This window comes from Galeopterus variegatus, unplaced genomic scaffold (genome assembly GCF_000696425.1).
Source record: "Galeopterus variegatus unplaced genomic scaffold, G_variegatus-3.0.2 Scaffold13859, whole genome shotgun sequence".
In the NCBI taxonomy this organism is placed as follows: Eukaryota; Metazoa; Chordata; class Mammalia; order Dermoptera; family Cynocephalidae; genus Galeopterus; species Galeopterus variegatus.
This window is the reverse complement of record NW_007739970.1, coordinates 13,412-26,662: the sequence shown is the minus strand read 5'-3', so window position 1 is coordinate 26,662 and position 13,251 is coordinate 13,412. Positions and strand designations below refer to the sequence as shown.

At 53.8% G+C, this 13,251-nt stretch overlaps 2 protein-coding genes across 3 annotated transcripts in view; both read right to left on the bottom strand.

The window, feature by feature from the left end:
- LOC103581753 (chromosome unknown open reading frame, human C17orf99) overlaps window positions 1–7,661 on the bottom strand; it is a 13,070-nt gene extending 5,409 nt beyond the window's left edge. For both annotated transcript variants that reach the window (XM_008563509.1, XM_008563510.1), the window contains exons 1-2: window positions 7,603–7,661; window positions 7,155–7,187 (exon numbers count right to left, since the gene is read on the bottom strand). In XM_008563509.1, the coding sequence (XP_008561731.1) occupies window positions 7,155–7,187; window positions 7,603–7,639 (70 nt within the window). In that variant the 5' untranslated portion in view covers window positions 7,640–7,661. The remainder of the gene's footprint in view (window positions 1–7,154; window positions 7,188–7,602) is intronic.
- Window positions 7,662–8,832: 1,171 nt separating this feature from the next.
- Window positions 8,833–13,251, bottom strand: part of LOC103581754 (transmembrane channel-like protein 8) — an 11,436-nt gene continuing 7,017 nt past the window's right edge. Inside the window, exon 11 of the mRNA XM_008563511.1 lies at window positions 8,833–8,862. Within this exon, the coding sequence (XP_008561733.1) occupies window positions 8,833–8,862 (30 nt within the window). The remainder of the gene's footprint in view (window positions 8,863–13,251) is intronic.

Here is a 13,251-nt window from a genome sequence, read left to right as displayed (position 1 = left end):
GTAACTGGCCAGCCCTGAATTATCGCTTCAAAATGGTTAATTTTTTGTTATGTGAATTTCACTTCTAAAAAAGAAAAGAGAAAATGCTAGCAAAAGACCTGTCTCCTGGGTTTAGGTTCTTTCTGCCCAGAATATTTTACTGTAAATAGAAAATGAGATTTGGATATGAGTACTTTGGAACACAGGCATGGAGATGTTTGGAAGATGGGTCAGGAGGGCTGGCATTCTGGATTAAACTTCTGCACTCAGGGGCTTTTTCATCGAATGTAAGCTGCAAGGGGACAGGCACCATGTCATCCTCCTATCGCTGTATCTCTGGCCTGTGGTAGGAGAGCAGAAGTGGACTTTGTCGGCTGAGTGACTCACTGATATTAAAGGCAGTTACTCTCAAGTTCAAGTCGCATGCTGAGGTGTGGCCTATGCTCGGCTCCCAGGAACCTTGTCCCTCCAGAGCTGGGGTTGGGGACTGGTAAAGTACAAGGTGGACCAGGGACCCGACGACCCATCCCTGCCTTCAGGTTTGAGCCTGGTCTGTGGTCTTGAGGAGTTCAAGTCTCTGTCCATCCTCAGCTATCAGAGGCCTTGTCATGGCAGACCTGCCACGGGACATGGGATGCAGGGGCAGTGGCCAGGCTCCTGCACCCAGAGAGGTCAACCTCTGGTTTAAAAGGACAGTCAAAAGGCAGGGGACAGATCCAGGAGAGGTAGTACAGGGAGGGATCCCAACCTTGGAGGGAGGGGCTGAACTGGGGAGAAGCAGGCAACTGCAAGACTTTGGAAGAACGTAGGAGACCAGTGTGCCCACAGCGCCTAAGGACCTCTCCTCTCTAGACCCAGGAGGGAAACCCACCCTCCTGCGTATTCCAGAGGCATTCACCCACCCACCAAGACTGGGGTCTGCTTGCAAGTGACTTTTCTATTTTGCAGATAGATCCTGGAGTTGATTTCAATGCAGAAAACATCTCTAAGATCTTCCTGTTAGGCCTCATGCTTCCTTTACTGATTCTGCAGGACAGCAAGATTAAACAAAGGTGCCTTCTGAACGGGGGGTTTGGGGCAGAGGGATGTATTAATGGTGGGGACCTACTTGCATTTTCAAGAATAGTGTGGGTAGGGGCAGTTCTTGGCAGGGAGTGGGGGGGGGTAGGGATAATCATCTATGAAATCTAAATATCATAGACTTTATAAATCACCCTTGCCCGGCTGGGCATGTCTGCCCCTTAAAGCACACTGCAACCAAAAAGCTGACCATCGAGCAAAGAATTGGAACAAACTAGAGTGGATGTTCTGAGACATTTCCTGGAAATCCTGAAGTTTCTGGCCACCGAGCGCATTTCTCAACCAGGCGCGATTCAGCCTCCAGGGGACCTTTGTGTCTGGAGACAGTTTTGGGTTGTCACAAATGGAGGTTCTCTTGACATTTAGTGGGTAGAAGCCAGAGATGCCACTAAATACCCTGCAATGCACAGGACAGCCCCTCACAACAGAGAATTATCTGGTCCCAAATGTCAACAGTGTTGAGGCTGAGAACTCTGATCTAGACAACCAGCCTTCCAGAATCAGGATTTCTTGCCCTACTCAGGGCTGCATAGATGTCAACAAATATTTTCTCATCTTTTGAAACTTCATGAAAACTCCTATTTGTTGTGGGGGGGAGGGCGGAATTCTTTTTTTCAAACAGGATTTCATGCAAAATCTTTAACTTGAAGAATATAAAGCTATATCCCACTGCGGGTTCGGATCCTATATAGGGATGACCGGTGCGCTCACAGCGCTCACTGGCTGAGCGCAGTGCGGCTGGTCTCAGAAAGGACAAAAAAAAAAATAAAAAATAAAATAAATAAATAAATAAATAAAGCTATATCTAAATGTAAAGTTACGGGCCGGCCCGTGGCTCACTCGGGAGAGTGCGGTGCTGATAACACCAAGGCCCCGGGTTCGGATCCCATATAGGGATGGCCGGTTTGCTCACTGGCTGAGCGTGGTGCTGACAACACCAAGTCAAGGGTTGAGATCCCCTTACCGGTCATCTTTAAAAAAAAAAAAAAAGATAAATGTAAAGTTACTCTCTGGGGCACCATTTTGCAGACTTCTACCGATAATTTTGTCCATGCAGCCCGCGGGGCCAAGAAGCCTCCTCCTCACAGTGCAAAGCTGATCTTAGGCACCAGAATCTTACCTCCACGTGGGGGAAGTGAGAGTCCAGGGCTGAAGTGTGATCACACTTTCTTTTGCTCCTTTCATGCAGGGAAATGATCTTGACTTACAAAAGTAGAAAGAAAAACTACCCCCTTCATTTCCATTTCAATGGCCATGAATAGAAGCTTGCTTTGCATAAGCCCACAGAGGGCAACATTTTTAAAGTACACTATGCAGTGGGACGTTCACTTTTTATTCTAACAAGACGTGTGTGTGGGGGGGGTTTCCTTTTGGCTGTTTAGTTTGTGGATCTAGCCCACCAGGAAAGCATAGTCATTCAATTTAAATTTTTTTAACTTTTAATTTAAAAGTCATGGGCTGGCCATTTAGGTCGGTTGGTTAGAGCACAGCCTTGTAACACCAAGGTCAATGGCTCTGATCCCCTTGCCAGCCAGCCTGCCGGAAAAATAAATAATAAAATAAAATTCTTCTACTAGTCAGAACATTTGAATAATGAGATGGCACACTCTAAACGTGGTGAGGCAAAGATAAGGCCACCCTCGGGATGGGAAGCCAAACCAAGCTGAGAACTGCTAAAGAAAGAAAGAAACTGTAGGGCTGGTGCCCAGGCCCCAGACCTCTCTCCAGACTTGTCTGTGATAACTGGAAGCTTGGAAATTTGAGTCCCAAACCTAGAGATTGCAATTCATTAGACCTGAGCTCGGGCCCAGGGATCTGATTTTGAACAAGCAGCCCACCTGTTGAGGACTGAATTGTGTCCTCCAAGAAGATATGTCAAACCCTAACCCCAGTATCTGTGATGGGGACCTTATTTGGAAAATAAGGTCTTTACAGGTATAATCACGTTAAAACGATTAACTTAACTCCAGTAATCCACAGTGGATTAGGGTGGGGCCTAATAAGAAGAGGAAAAGACACACACACGCACATGCACAGCACAACGCCACGTGACAGTGGAGGCCACCACCAGAAGCCAGGAGAGAGCAAGGAACAGAGGCTCCCTCCGAGCCTCCAGAGGAGCCAGCCCTGACGACACCCTGATCTCGGACTTCCAGCTTCCAGAACTGTGAGAGAACAAATATCTGTTGTTTTAAGCCACTCGGTTTGTAGGACTTTGTTAGGGCAGCCCCAGGAAACTCACACATCACCCCTCATAAGTGATTCTTATGAAACCTTAGAACCTCATGCTGGAAATACCAAAGTGGTTTTAGGAGTAATTGGGGAAAACTCATCAAGGTTCCTCTGCCTTCTCCCGAGGGAGTGAGTGCACTCTAGTTTAAATCTGTCCTTCAACCAGATATTCTGGACATTAGGGAGGGACATTGTCATTAGGTTATTATGGGTGCTATGAAAACCCCCAGGCTCCCTTCTCCACCCCCCTGATGAAGTCCCACCTCTCAACCTCACCAATCCCAGAATCCTCCCTCTGTGCCCTCTGGGACATAGGCTCAGCCAGCATCCAATTCCCCCACCCCCTCAACCTTTCGACCAACATCTCGTCTTCTACATCCCATGGAAACCACATCCCCCCCTCCCCAGGGCATTGTCTACACCTCCAGCTGTCTCAGGGGGTGCTGGGTCCCCACAGCCTCCATGGCACTGGGCTGGGACGACAGGGTTGACATCCTCTTGCTATTTCTGGACCGTTCTTCCTCCCTCCTCCCTAAACACCAGCTCGTGTCTTCAGACATATTCCACATCCTTGTCTTAGAAACGCCCATGGTTCCTTGAAGAGTCTCGCCCCTGGTTCCTGCCACGCTTCATATTACACTTGCCATGATTCTTGGGGATTTCAAAATACACCGAGATCCTCTTTCCAGTGTCCTGGAACCTCGGTTCCTAAAGTTCCCTAGTGTCGTGTCCAGCTTTCCACTCCCATCGGGGCTGCTTCAGCTGCATAACATCCCATCACACTGTTTTTGGCCAATCCCAACAGCTGCTCAGGCCAGAAACCTTGGCCCCATCTTCGGTGGCTGTCCCCATGTCCCATCCCATTGCCAGCACAGCTGTTGGCCTCTGGAATACATGGCCACCCCTTCTCCCTGCCGACCCTGTAGCACCCTAATGGCTCTCTGGCATTTGACCTTTGATCTCCATCCCAACACTGTGGCCAAATGACCCCATCAAGGGTAGAGCAGACGGTGCCCTGCTCCAAAACTGCCCCCCTGCTGCACCCCACAGGGCCCTCCCCAGTCAGCCCCACACCCATGCTGCTGACCTCTGACCTCCCCCAACATTCCCCTTCCCCTTGCTTCCTGCCCTCTGGCCACACAGGGCCCTAGTCCAGGCACATCCTGCTCTGAGAACTCCTTCATGTGCTGTGACCCTTCTCAGTGAGGGCTTCCCAAGTGCACCCTCCCCAGGAAGCGCTGCCCCTCCCCGCCACCCCCACCCCGTGCAACCTTTCCCTCTCCCCTGCCTGCTTTGCTAGAAGTTCTCACATCCTAACACACTCTAGGATGTGCTTATTTTGATTATCATCTGTCCCACCCAGCCCTACTGGAATGTAAGATACACGAGGGTTTTCCTTCTGTGCCTTGCAAGGTCCTTGGCGCCTGGAACAGTGCCTGTGACCAAGCAGGGCTCATCAAGGTATTGTTGAATGAATGAATGACTTATCAGTCTGTCTCTTAGGAGTTTAGTTAGCAGGACTCGGTTGGCAAGAATCTAAGCAGAAGTCAGGGGCTGGGACGGGGAGCAGGATGTCCCTGCCCACTACTTCCCTGAGACCCAGCTGCCTGCTCTCTTTTTGGTGGCGACACCAACGGTGTGTTTGTTTTTAAAGCAAATGAGGAAATGACAGTTCAGCTGTGCCTCATTTAGATGGGGCTTGTGTCACATTAGCCTGTACCACCTTTAAGTAGAATAGAGGGGGAGACCCCACTCGCTCTATGACCAGCTGACCCAGCAACATGGGTTAAGGGACTGGTTGGGATAAGACAGGAAGGTGACTGATCATCTTCACCTTAACAAACAGAAGAGTGCCCTGGGCTCCTGAGCCAGGGCGGTGAGGGGCCGAGGGCTTCAGCCACACCCCCTGACATCTGCACCCAGCCCAGCACAACCGAGCCACTGCTGGAAGCCCCCTGGTCTCCCCTGCAGGAATGGGGGGGTGCCCTGGGCCTCAACCACAGCCCCCTTCCTCCTTCTCCCACCCTATTTCCTTACGCCTTCCTCTATCCCCCTCCCCCCCAACTGTTCTGCAACATCTTAGAATATAAAAAAATATGTATTTTAATAAATACATAAACTTAAAAAAAAAAAAAGAAACAGAAGGGCTAGAGGTGGGGGTGGGGGAGAAAAGGCAAAGGAGAAGAGGGAGGGCTGGGCAGTGGAGTGCAGACGGAGCCACGGAGGGCAGAGGGGAGGGAGCAGGCGAGCCAGGGGCTGTTGGGGACCTTCCCCAGTGTCCCTTCCTCCCTGGCTCTGTACAGCAAGACCCTGCTGCCTCCACAAGTAAAGCAGCCTCCTGCATGCTGGACCCCTGGGGGAGTCTCCACTTCCCCCTTCCCTTACTGCCCTCTCCCTGGCCTGAGAATCCCCTGCCTCCTGGGCCCAGGTGCCTCACTGCTGGAGCTAGCGGGACTGAAGCCATCTTAGAACATAAAACCGCACGGGCTGTAGGCAAATTTTAAAAGGACACAGTTTTTTTTTCTTGGCGTGCATTTCTCTGACTTCCCTCTCTTCCCATGGTTATTTGATATTTTGAAATTTGGTTATGGGACAAGATGACATTATTTACATGAATGTAAAGTTGTTTTCCAGCCAGCCTGAAGCTGCAGACTCACACGTACTACAGGACCCTAAGATAACAGCAAAGACGAGAACAGAAACCAGATGGAGTCTTGGCGAGACCTTGCACCTGAGACCTTGCATGGAGCCCCCACAGCTCACGTCCCCCTCCCTCCTGCTTGTCACTTCCCACGTCCCATTCCCTCAGCCCCCTCTATAAAAACCCTCAGTAAGTCTGAGTCCTGGAGCTGGCTTCAGTCTGGCCATCCTCCTCCAGGTTTACTGGCGAGGTGGGTCAGCCCAACATCTCTCTCAGGTCACCGGGATTCCTGGATGAAAGCTGACTTCCATTTTCACCAACAACTGGCTTTCGATTGGTTTGCTTTTGTCTGGCAGGAGGCAGCCAGACCTGTGAACTTTTCTCTAACACCACCAGAATCCCCCAGCCCTCACTGGGGTCACACCCAGCAGGCAGAGCTGTGGGGCTCCTGGAGGGGCTTCCGCTCCAGATCAGGGACCCCCCCCCCCNTGCAGACTCACACGTACTACACGACCCTAAGATAACAGCAAAGACGAGAACAGAAACCAGATGGAGTCTTGGCGAGACCTTGCACCTGAGACCTTGCATGGAGCCTCCACAGCTCACGTCCCCCTCCCTCCTGCTTGTCACTTCCCACGTCCCATTCCCTCAGCCCCCTCTATAAAAACCCTCAGTAAGTCTGAGTCCTGGAGCTGGCTTCAGTCTGGCCATCCTCCTCCAGGTTTACTGGCGAGGTGGGTCAGCCCAACATCTCTCTCAGGTCACCGGGATTCCTGGATGAAAGCTGACTTCCATTTTCACCAACAACTGGCTTTCGATTGGTTTGCTTTTGTCTGGCAGGAGGCAGCCAGACCTGTGAACTTTTCTCTAACACCACCAGAATCCCCCAGCCCTCACTGGGGTCACACCCAGCAGGCAGAGCTGTGGGGCTCCTGGAGGGGCTTCCGCTCCAGATCAGGGACCCCCCCCCCAATAGCCCAACTGGGAGCCAAGCACTTTTCTTGCCCCATGTCCCCTGGAGGTCCCTACCCTGCCTACTCAGCCCACTCCACTCCCCCCAGGGCTCTGCAGGGGGTGGGCAGGTTGTCCAGCTGACCCCCAGCACACACCTCCTTATCATCAGCAACCTCCTCCCAACCAAGCCACCCACTGTGGGTGGCGACTCTGACGCCAGGGTCCCCAGCTGAGGGCACTTCTCCCTCCAGCCTGCTGGGCTACTCACCTCCCTCCTGCTCCCTGGAGAAGCTGCTGGTGGCTGTAAGAGAGGGGAGGGTGGTGAGGAGAGAGCCTGGGGTGCAGGAGGTGCGGGGTGGGGCAGGGGTTGGAGACAGACCACAGAACCCTTGCTGAGGCCAGAAGGGAGGTGGTCCCATGACTCAACAAGCATAGCCCCTCACAAAAGCTCTTTTGAGGCCCAAAACATTTATTGTCACGAGCCCATTTTGCAGAGGAGTAAGTAGAGGGCCCAAGGTGAAGCAAAACTGGCCACATACGCAGTAAAAGAGAGGCTGGTCTGAGACTCCAATCTTCCTTCTCCACCCCGTGCTTCCAGAGGTGGCCGTGCTTTCAGACCCCACCTCTCCTGGGCTCCTTAGCACCCCCATACCCTGAGCCCACCTCTTCAAGGCCCTGGCAGCAGCCCCCTCCCACGACATCCCCAGTGGACTCACCCAGAACGGCCAAGCAGAGCAACCGAAGGAGCCTCATGCCTCCGTGGCTGTGGGGCCTCTGCTCAGGCTCCTGAGAGCTTCCTAGGTCTTGGCCACCTCCACCCTGGGGCCCCCAGGATGCTCCTTGGGTGGCCGCCTGCTGCGAGAAGATAACCTGAAGGCCTCCGCCACCCAGAGAGCCTGGCAGGCCCAGAACAGCAAACTCCCCCACAGTCCTCCAAACTAGGAGGAGCTGGGCCTTGAAGCCAAACCAGGGCTTTGACTCAGCTGTGCTGCAGAGCTCTGGGCCCCTGGGTTCATGTGGTGGACAGATGTCCACATTGCTAGCCCCCGGCACCTGCAAACATGTCGTGTTACATGGCGAGGGGGGATGAAGGCTGCTAGTCTGCTGGTTTTGAGATGGGGGGATCATCCTGCATTATGCGGGTGGGCCTGGTGTAACCATAGGGGTCTCGACAAAGCAGCCAAGGAGAACTGGTGGGCTGGAGCCCTGCTAGGGAAGCGGGGGGCAGAGGTGACTTCTGTCCATCTCATGTTGGGTCACATACGAGCACCGACTGGGCACCTGCTAGGTGGCCGATGCTGCCCCCAACCCCCAAATTAACCCTCAGACTGCACAAGGCCCCTGGTCATTGCGGGAGTGTGATGCCACTAGGGGTTAAATGTGTTTCCCAAAAGGTCAGGTATTGCACACTTGACCTGCATCGTAAGGTGCTAAGAGGGTGGGAAATCCAATTATGGTTTTTGAAAAGTGGGGCCTTTGAGAGATGATCGCACGGTGAGGACTGTGCCCTCGTGAATGGATTGACCCATTCGTGGAGTGATGAGTTGTCACGGGTGTGGTTCTCATGCTCCATGAGGACCGCGAGTGAGGTCGGTTGGCTCTTGCTGTTCTCGCTGTGTGACAGCTCATGTTGCTGTAGACAGTCTCCCCGGCAAGAAGATCCACACCACATGTGCCCCCTGGACCTTGGACTTCCCAGACTCCAAAACTGTGAGAAGTAAATTTTGTTTCTCTACACATTACCCAGTTTCAGGGGTCTGTCATAAGCGACGGAAATGGACTAACGCAGACGCGGCGTGCCCGAGCACCACCGCTCACTCAGGGGGCAGGGCCCCTCCCCACCTCCCATCTGGGTAGGAGGTCACGTGGATGGTCATTTCCCAGGGATCTGGACACAATGCTAGACCAAAAGGAGACCAAGCCACATCACAGACAGTGACATGGCCTCAACAGCGACCTGCAGTAGCTGGCTGGATCTGGAGAGACGAGTGGGAGTGAGTGGAGCCTCCTAGAGCCCTAAGGCAACCAGGGCTGGACCCCTCAGGGCAGCCGGTGAGGTGAGGACCGGGACTCTGCCAACCCTGCAGTGGGCCACTGGCACCTGCCTGCCTGCACAGCCTGGCTCCTCACCCAAGCCCAGGCCTGGGGCTGCTGGGCCAGCCAGTCCCTCTCTGCCTAGGTTCAGTTACCTGGTGCAGGAAATGCCCACGCTGGCTGCCTTCTCCAGGGGTGGTGTCCCACCCCTGCCCCCACCCCCACCCTCACCTCCAGGTAACCATTTGCCTGCAATGGGAGCTGCTCTCTTCCTACAGAGCCTGCCTGGGCAACCCCAGCCCCTGCCCTGGGCACTGGTGATTAGTCCGGGAATGGACACCTGATCCACAGAAGGCCAATTACAGCCCTGCCCCTTGGGTTCCCCTCTAGGCCATTCTCAGGGGGACCCACTGAGGCCTGTGAGGTCCGGGTGCCCTGGGAAGCTGATCTAAGGGGTGGCTCTCTGGCTGGGGAGCAGTAGGAAGGACAAAGGGAGAGATGAAGTACGTGTCCTGCAGGTGACTGGAGACCAGCTTTGTCAGTCCCCTCAGTGGCCCTTCTCCATAGCTGGCTCGAGCCAGGTTCTGACACTTGCCACTTGTGGTCCTGACTCATACCCCTGGGGTCAGAGCCTGTGCCCTGTACACCCACCTACTGTTGAAGTGAGCAGGATTGAAGCCATATTGGGACTTAAAACCACCTGGGCTGCAGAAAACGTTAAAAGACACTGCTTTTTTCTTGGCATGCATTTCTGAGTTCCCTCTTTCCCCATGGCTATTCGATACTTTGAAACTTGGTTATGGGGCGAGATGACATTATTTACATGAATGTAAAGTTGTTTTCCAGTCAGCCTGGAGCTGCGAACTTGCAACAAGACACATGCTATCCAGACCCTGGGAAACCAAGGAAGACTTCAGTAAAGCTGTGCTGACTCCATCCCTCCTGCAAGACCCTGAGATAACAGCAGGGACGGGAGCAGAAACCAGACGGAGCTGTGGCGAGACCTTGCACCTGGCTCCTTGCACGGAGCCCCCACAGCTCACATCCCCCTCCCTCTTTCTTGTCACTTCCCACGTCCCATTCCCTCAGACCCCTTTTTTTTTTTTTCCTTTTTGTCTTTTTTCGTGACCGGCAACAGATCGCAACCCTCAGTGTCGCGCCCGTACCGGACCAGGACCGGCAACGGAATCGCAACCTTCAGTGTTGCCCCCGCTCCTTGCTCAGCCAGTGAGCCGCCGGTCTGCACATGGGATCCGAACCCTCGGCGGGAGCGCCGCCGCGCTTCCCAAGCGGCGCACTGTAGCAGTGCGCCACCAGGCCGACCCCCTCAGACCCCTTTTAAAAACCCCTCAGTAAGTCTGAGTGTTTGAGATGGCTTTAGTCTGGCCATTGTCCTTTGGGCTTACCGGAGAGATGGGTCAGCCCAACATCTCTCTCAGGTCACTGGGATTCCTGAATAAAAGCTGACTCCCGTTTTCACCAATGTTTGACTTCTGGCTGGTTTGGTTTTGTTTGGGGCAGGCAGCTGGACCTGGGCCCGGCAACACTACCTCTCTGCTTCTAGTGTCTCCCATTGGGGAGCAAGAGCATTTTCTCTTTGTTTCCTAGCAAAATGCCCTTCCAGAAAGCCCGTTCAAACTTCAGCTGAAAGAAGCTAGGAGAAGGAATGGAGGATTGAAGGGAGACAGGCAGGGGCTGCTGGGGAGGCTGGTGGCTGCCAAGGTCTCAGGCTGCTGGCAATCTGTTGCCTGAAGGCCCAGAAACTCAAAGGACTCCAGGAACAATCTCCCCAGGCCCTGGTGGGACCTGAGCATCTTTCCTGCCCCACCCCTGTGTGCCCATCTGATTGGGGGCGTTGATCTGGAGGGGCTGGCTCTCGGCACTGCCTGCCCCTTCTCTCCAGACTGCAGCGTAGCGCAGGCCTGATGAAGACATGCACCACGCCTCCTGAGTGGAGTTTGGGGTTGCCCCAAAGCTCTCCAGTCACCTGCCACAGACTGATGTTTTGTGATTGTTTTTTTTTTTTTTTAAAAAGATGACCGGTAAGGGGATCTCAACCCCTGGCTTGGTGTTGTCAGCACCACGCTCAGCCAGTGAGCAAACCGGCCATCCCTATATAGGATCCGAACCCATGGCCTTGGTGTTATCAGCACCGCACTCTACCGAGTGAGCCACGGGCCGGCCTATGTTTTGTGATTTTTGACCACAGAAGGCCAATGTCCTGTATAACAAATGGCCTTACCGGTGTCTCCTTGTCTCCCTCATGTCGCATTCCTGGAAGGGTCCAACTGGGTGGGGGTCTGCGCTGGGCTAGCCTGGCCAGTGTAACTGGGGAGGCCACAGGGAGACATAGAGGCTTCTCAGGGCTGGGCCAGTACACCCAAGGTTGGGGGTGGGGGGACCTCTGCCCTTCTCCTGTGGCAGGCGCTTACACCAGGAAGGACATACTTAACCCACTGCAGCAGCACCCCCAGGGCCTCTCCTCGCCCCGGTGTGGCTTCTTGGCTCATCATTTCATGGGCCCCACCCAGCTCCCTGTCATCTACAGGGAGTCATCCAAGCCCTGTGGCACACACTGCAGGTGTGCCGGTTCTGTCTTCACCCTGACTGTCCCTGGTTGCCCCACAGCCGTGTCTAGAGGCCTCCGGTTTCCAGTTTCCCCAGCCTGTCCCACAGGACATCTCTGTCCTCTCCTCTGCCCTCATCTCCTGTCCTAATCCTCCCTTTCTCCAAGGCCGTGCTGTCACCTCCTCCATGAGCCCTCTTGTCCCTGAGGCCCCCTGGGTGGTCTTGATCACAGGGGGTCTCAGGTCCACGCCCCTCTCTTCCATTCGGCTCCTTCAGGCCAGTGGCCACTCTGCAATAGGAGCCTGGACTGCACTTCTAGGTACCATGGGGACACTTTACAGGTAAGTGCTTGTTTAATCCTCACAGACACTAAGAGGGACACGGCATCTTCCCTTTGCTGTCCCGGATGAACAAACTGAGGCCCAAAGTCTAGTGCTTTCCTTGGGGTCTCAAAGTGTGTCTTCTTCACAGATCCTAGAGTGCCCCGCAGTGCACATGGCCAGCTCTCAGTAAATGACTGCCGAAGGGATGGGAAACGCTTCAGTGCACTCTCATGGCCATCAGCGTCACCCCGGGGCTCATTCAACCAGAACTGCTGGGCTCCACCCTTAGAGTTTCTGATTCTGGAGTTTGGGTTGAGGCCTGAGAAGGTGCACGTCTAACCAGTTCACAGGTGATGCTCATGCTGCTGGTCTCAGGGCCACACTTTGGCTCCAGGCTGCTAATTTACAACGTGTCACTTTCATCTGGGTCAGGCTGTCACCCTCCTCAGACTGAACACAGAGCTCCGGCTGTTTTCCTCATAGCCTCACTGCCAGCCCAGAACATGACCCAGCATTTAGCAACACTTCATCAGTGTTTGTTGCTGGACTGATGATGGGTCATGTGATGCTGGGTGAGTGAGATAAGGACAGAGATAGGACGGGCTGAACTGGCCAAGTCTTTAATTATCACAGGATAAAGCCCCCAGCCCCAAGCTTGTCAGCTGAGATCTGCCTGGATGCTGAGTCCAGCCCAGAAATCAGGCTAGGAGCTACTCCCCTGATGGAGCTGGAGGCTCTTCAAACATGTCTTGGGGTTTCTTTATTAAAAATTTTGGTGGCTGGCCAGTACTGGGATCCGAACCCTTGACATTGGTGTTACCAAAACTGTGCTCTAAGCAAGTGAGCTAACCACCCAGGCCACGTCCTGGGACTTCTCTGACATTCCCCGCTAACAGTTCTCAACTCCAGCAGCCTGTGAGAGTCCCTGGGAGCTTGAAAAAGTCCCGATGCCCTGGCTGCTGGCTGCACCAATCACATCAGAGATCACATCAGAGTCGCTGGGATGGGGCCAGCCTCTGACAACTTGTCAGATGTTCTCCAGGCTGAGAACCGCAAATTTAGAGCCACTGTAGCCAGGGAAGTGAGGTGGCAGGAAGCTTGGAAAAGGAATCTTGAATAGGCTCAGGAATCTCAGACACAGCCCAGGGTGACACCCCAGCCCTCTCTTTGTGGGACAGCTGCGCTACTTTTCTGGGCCACCTCTTGCAGCCCTCATTCCGTGTGTCTCTCACAATGCGAGCCCTTAGACACCACTAAGGCCCTGGTGGGGCACTTCCACCCACAAATCCTCAAGGTCAGCTCTACCAGGGGGACACAGACCGAGTTGTGAGGACAGAGTTCTGCAGAAGTCATGGCCATAGGCTCTGTTGTGGTTTCCTGAGGCAGCTTTTTTTTTTTTCCTTTTTGTCTTTTTTCGTGACCGGCAACGGATCGCAACCC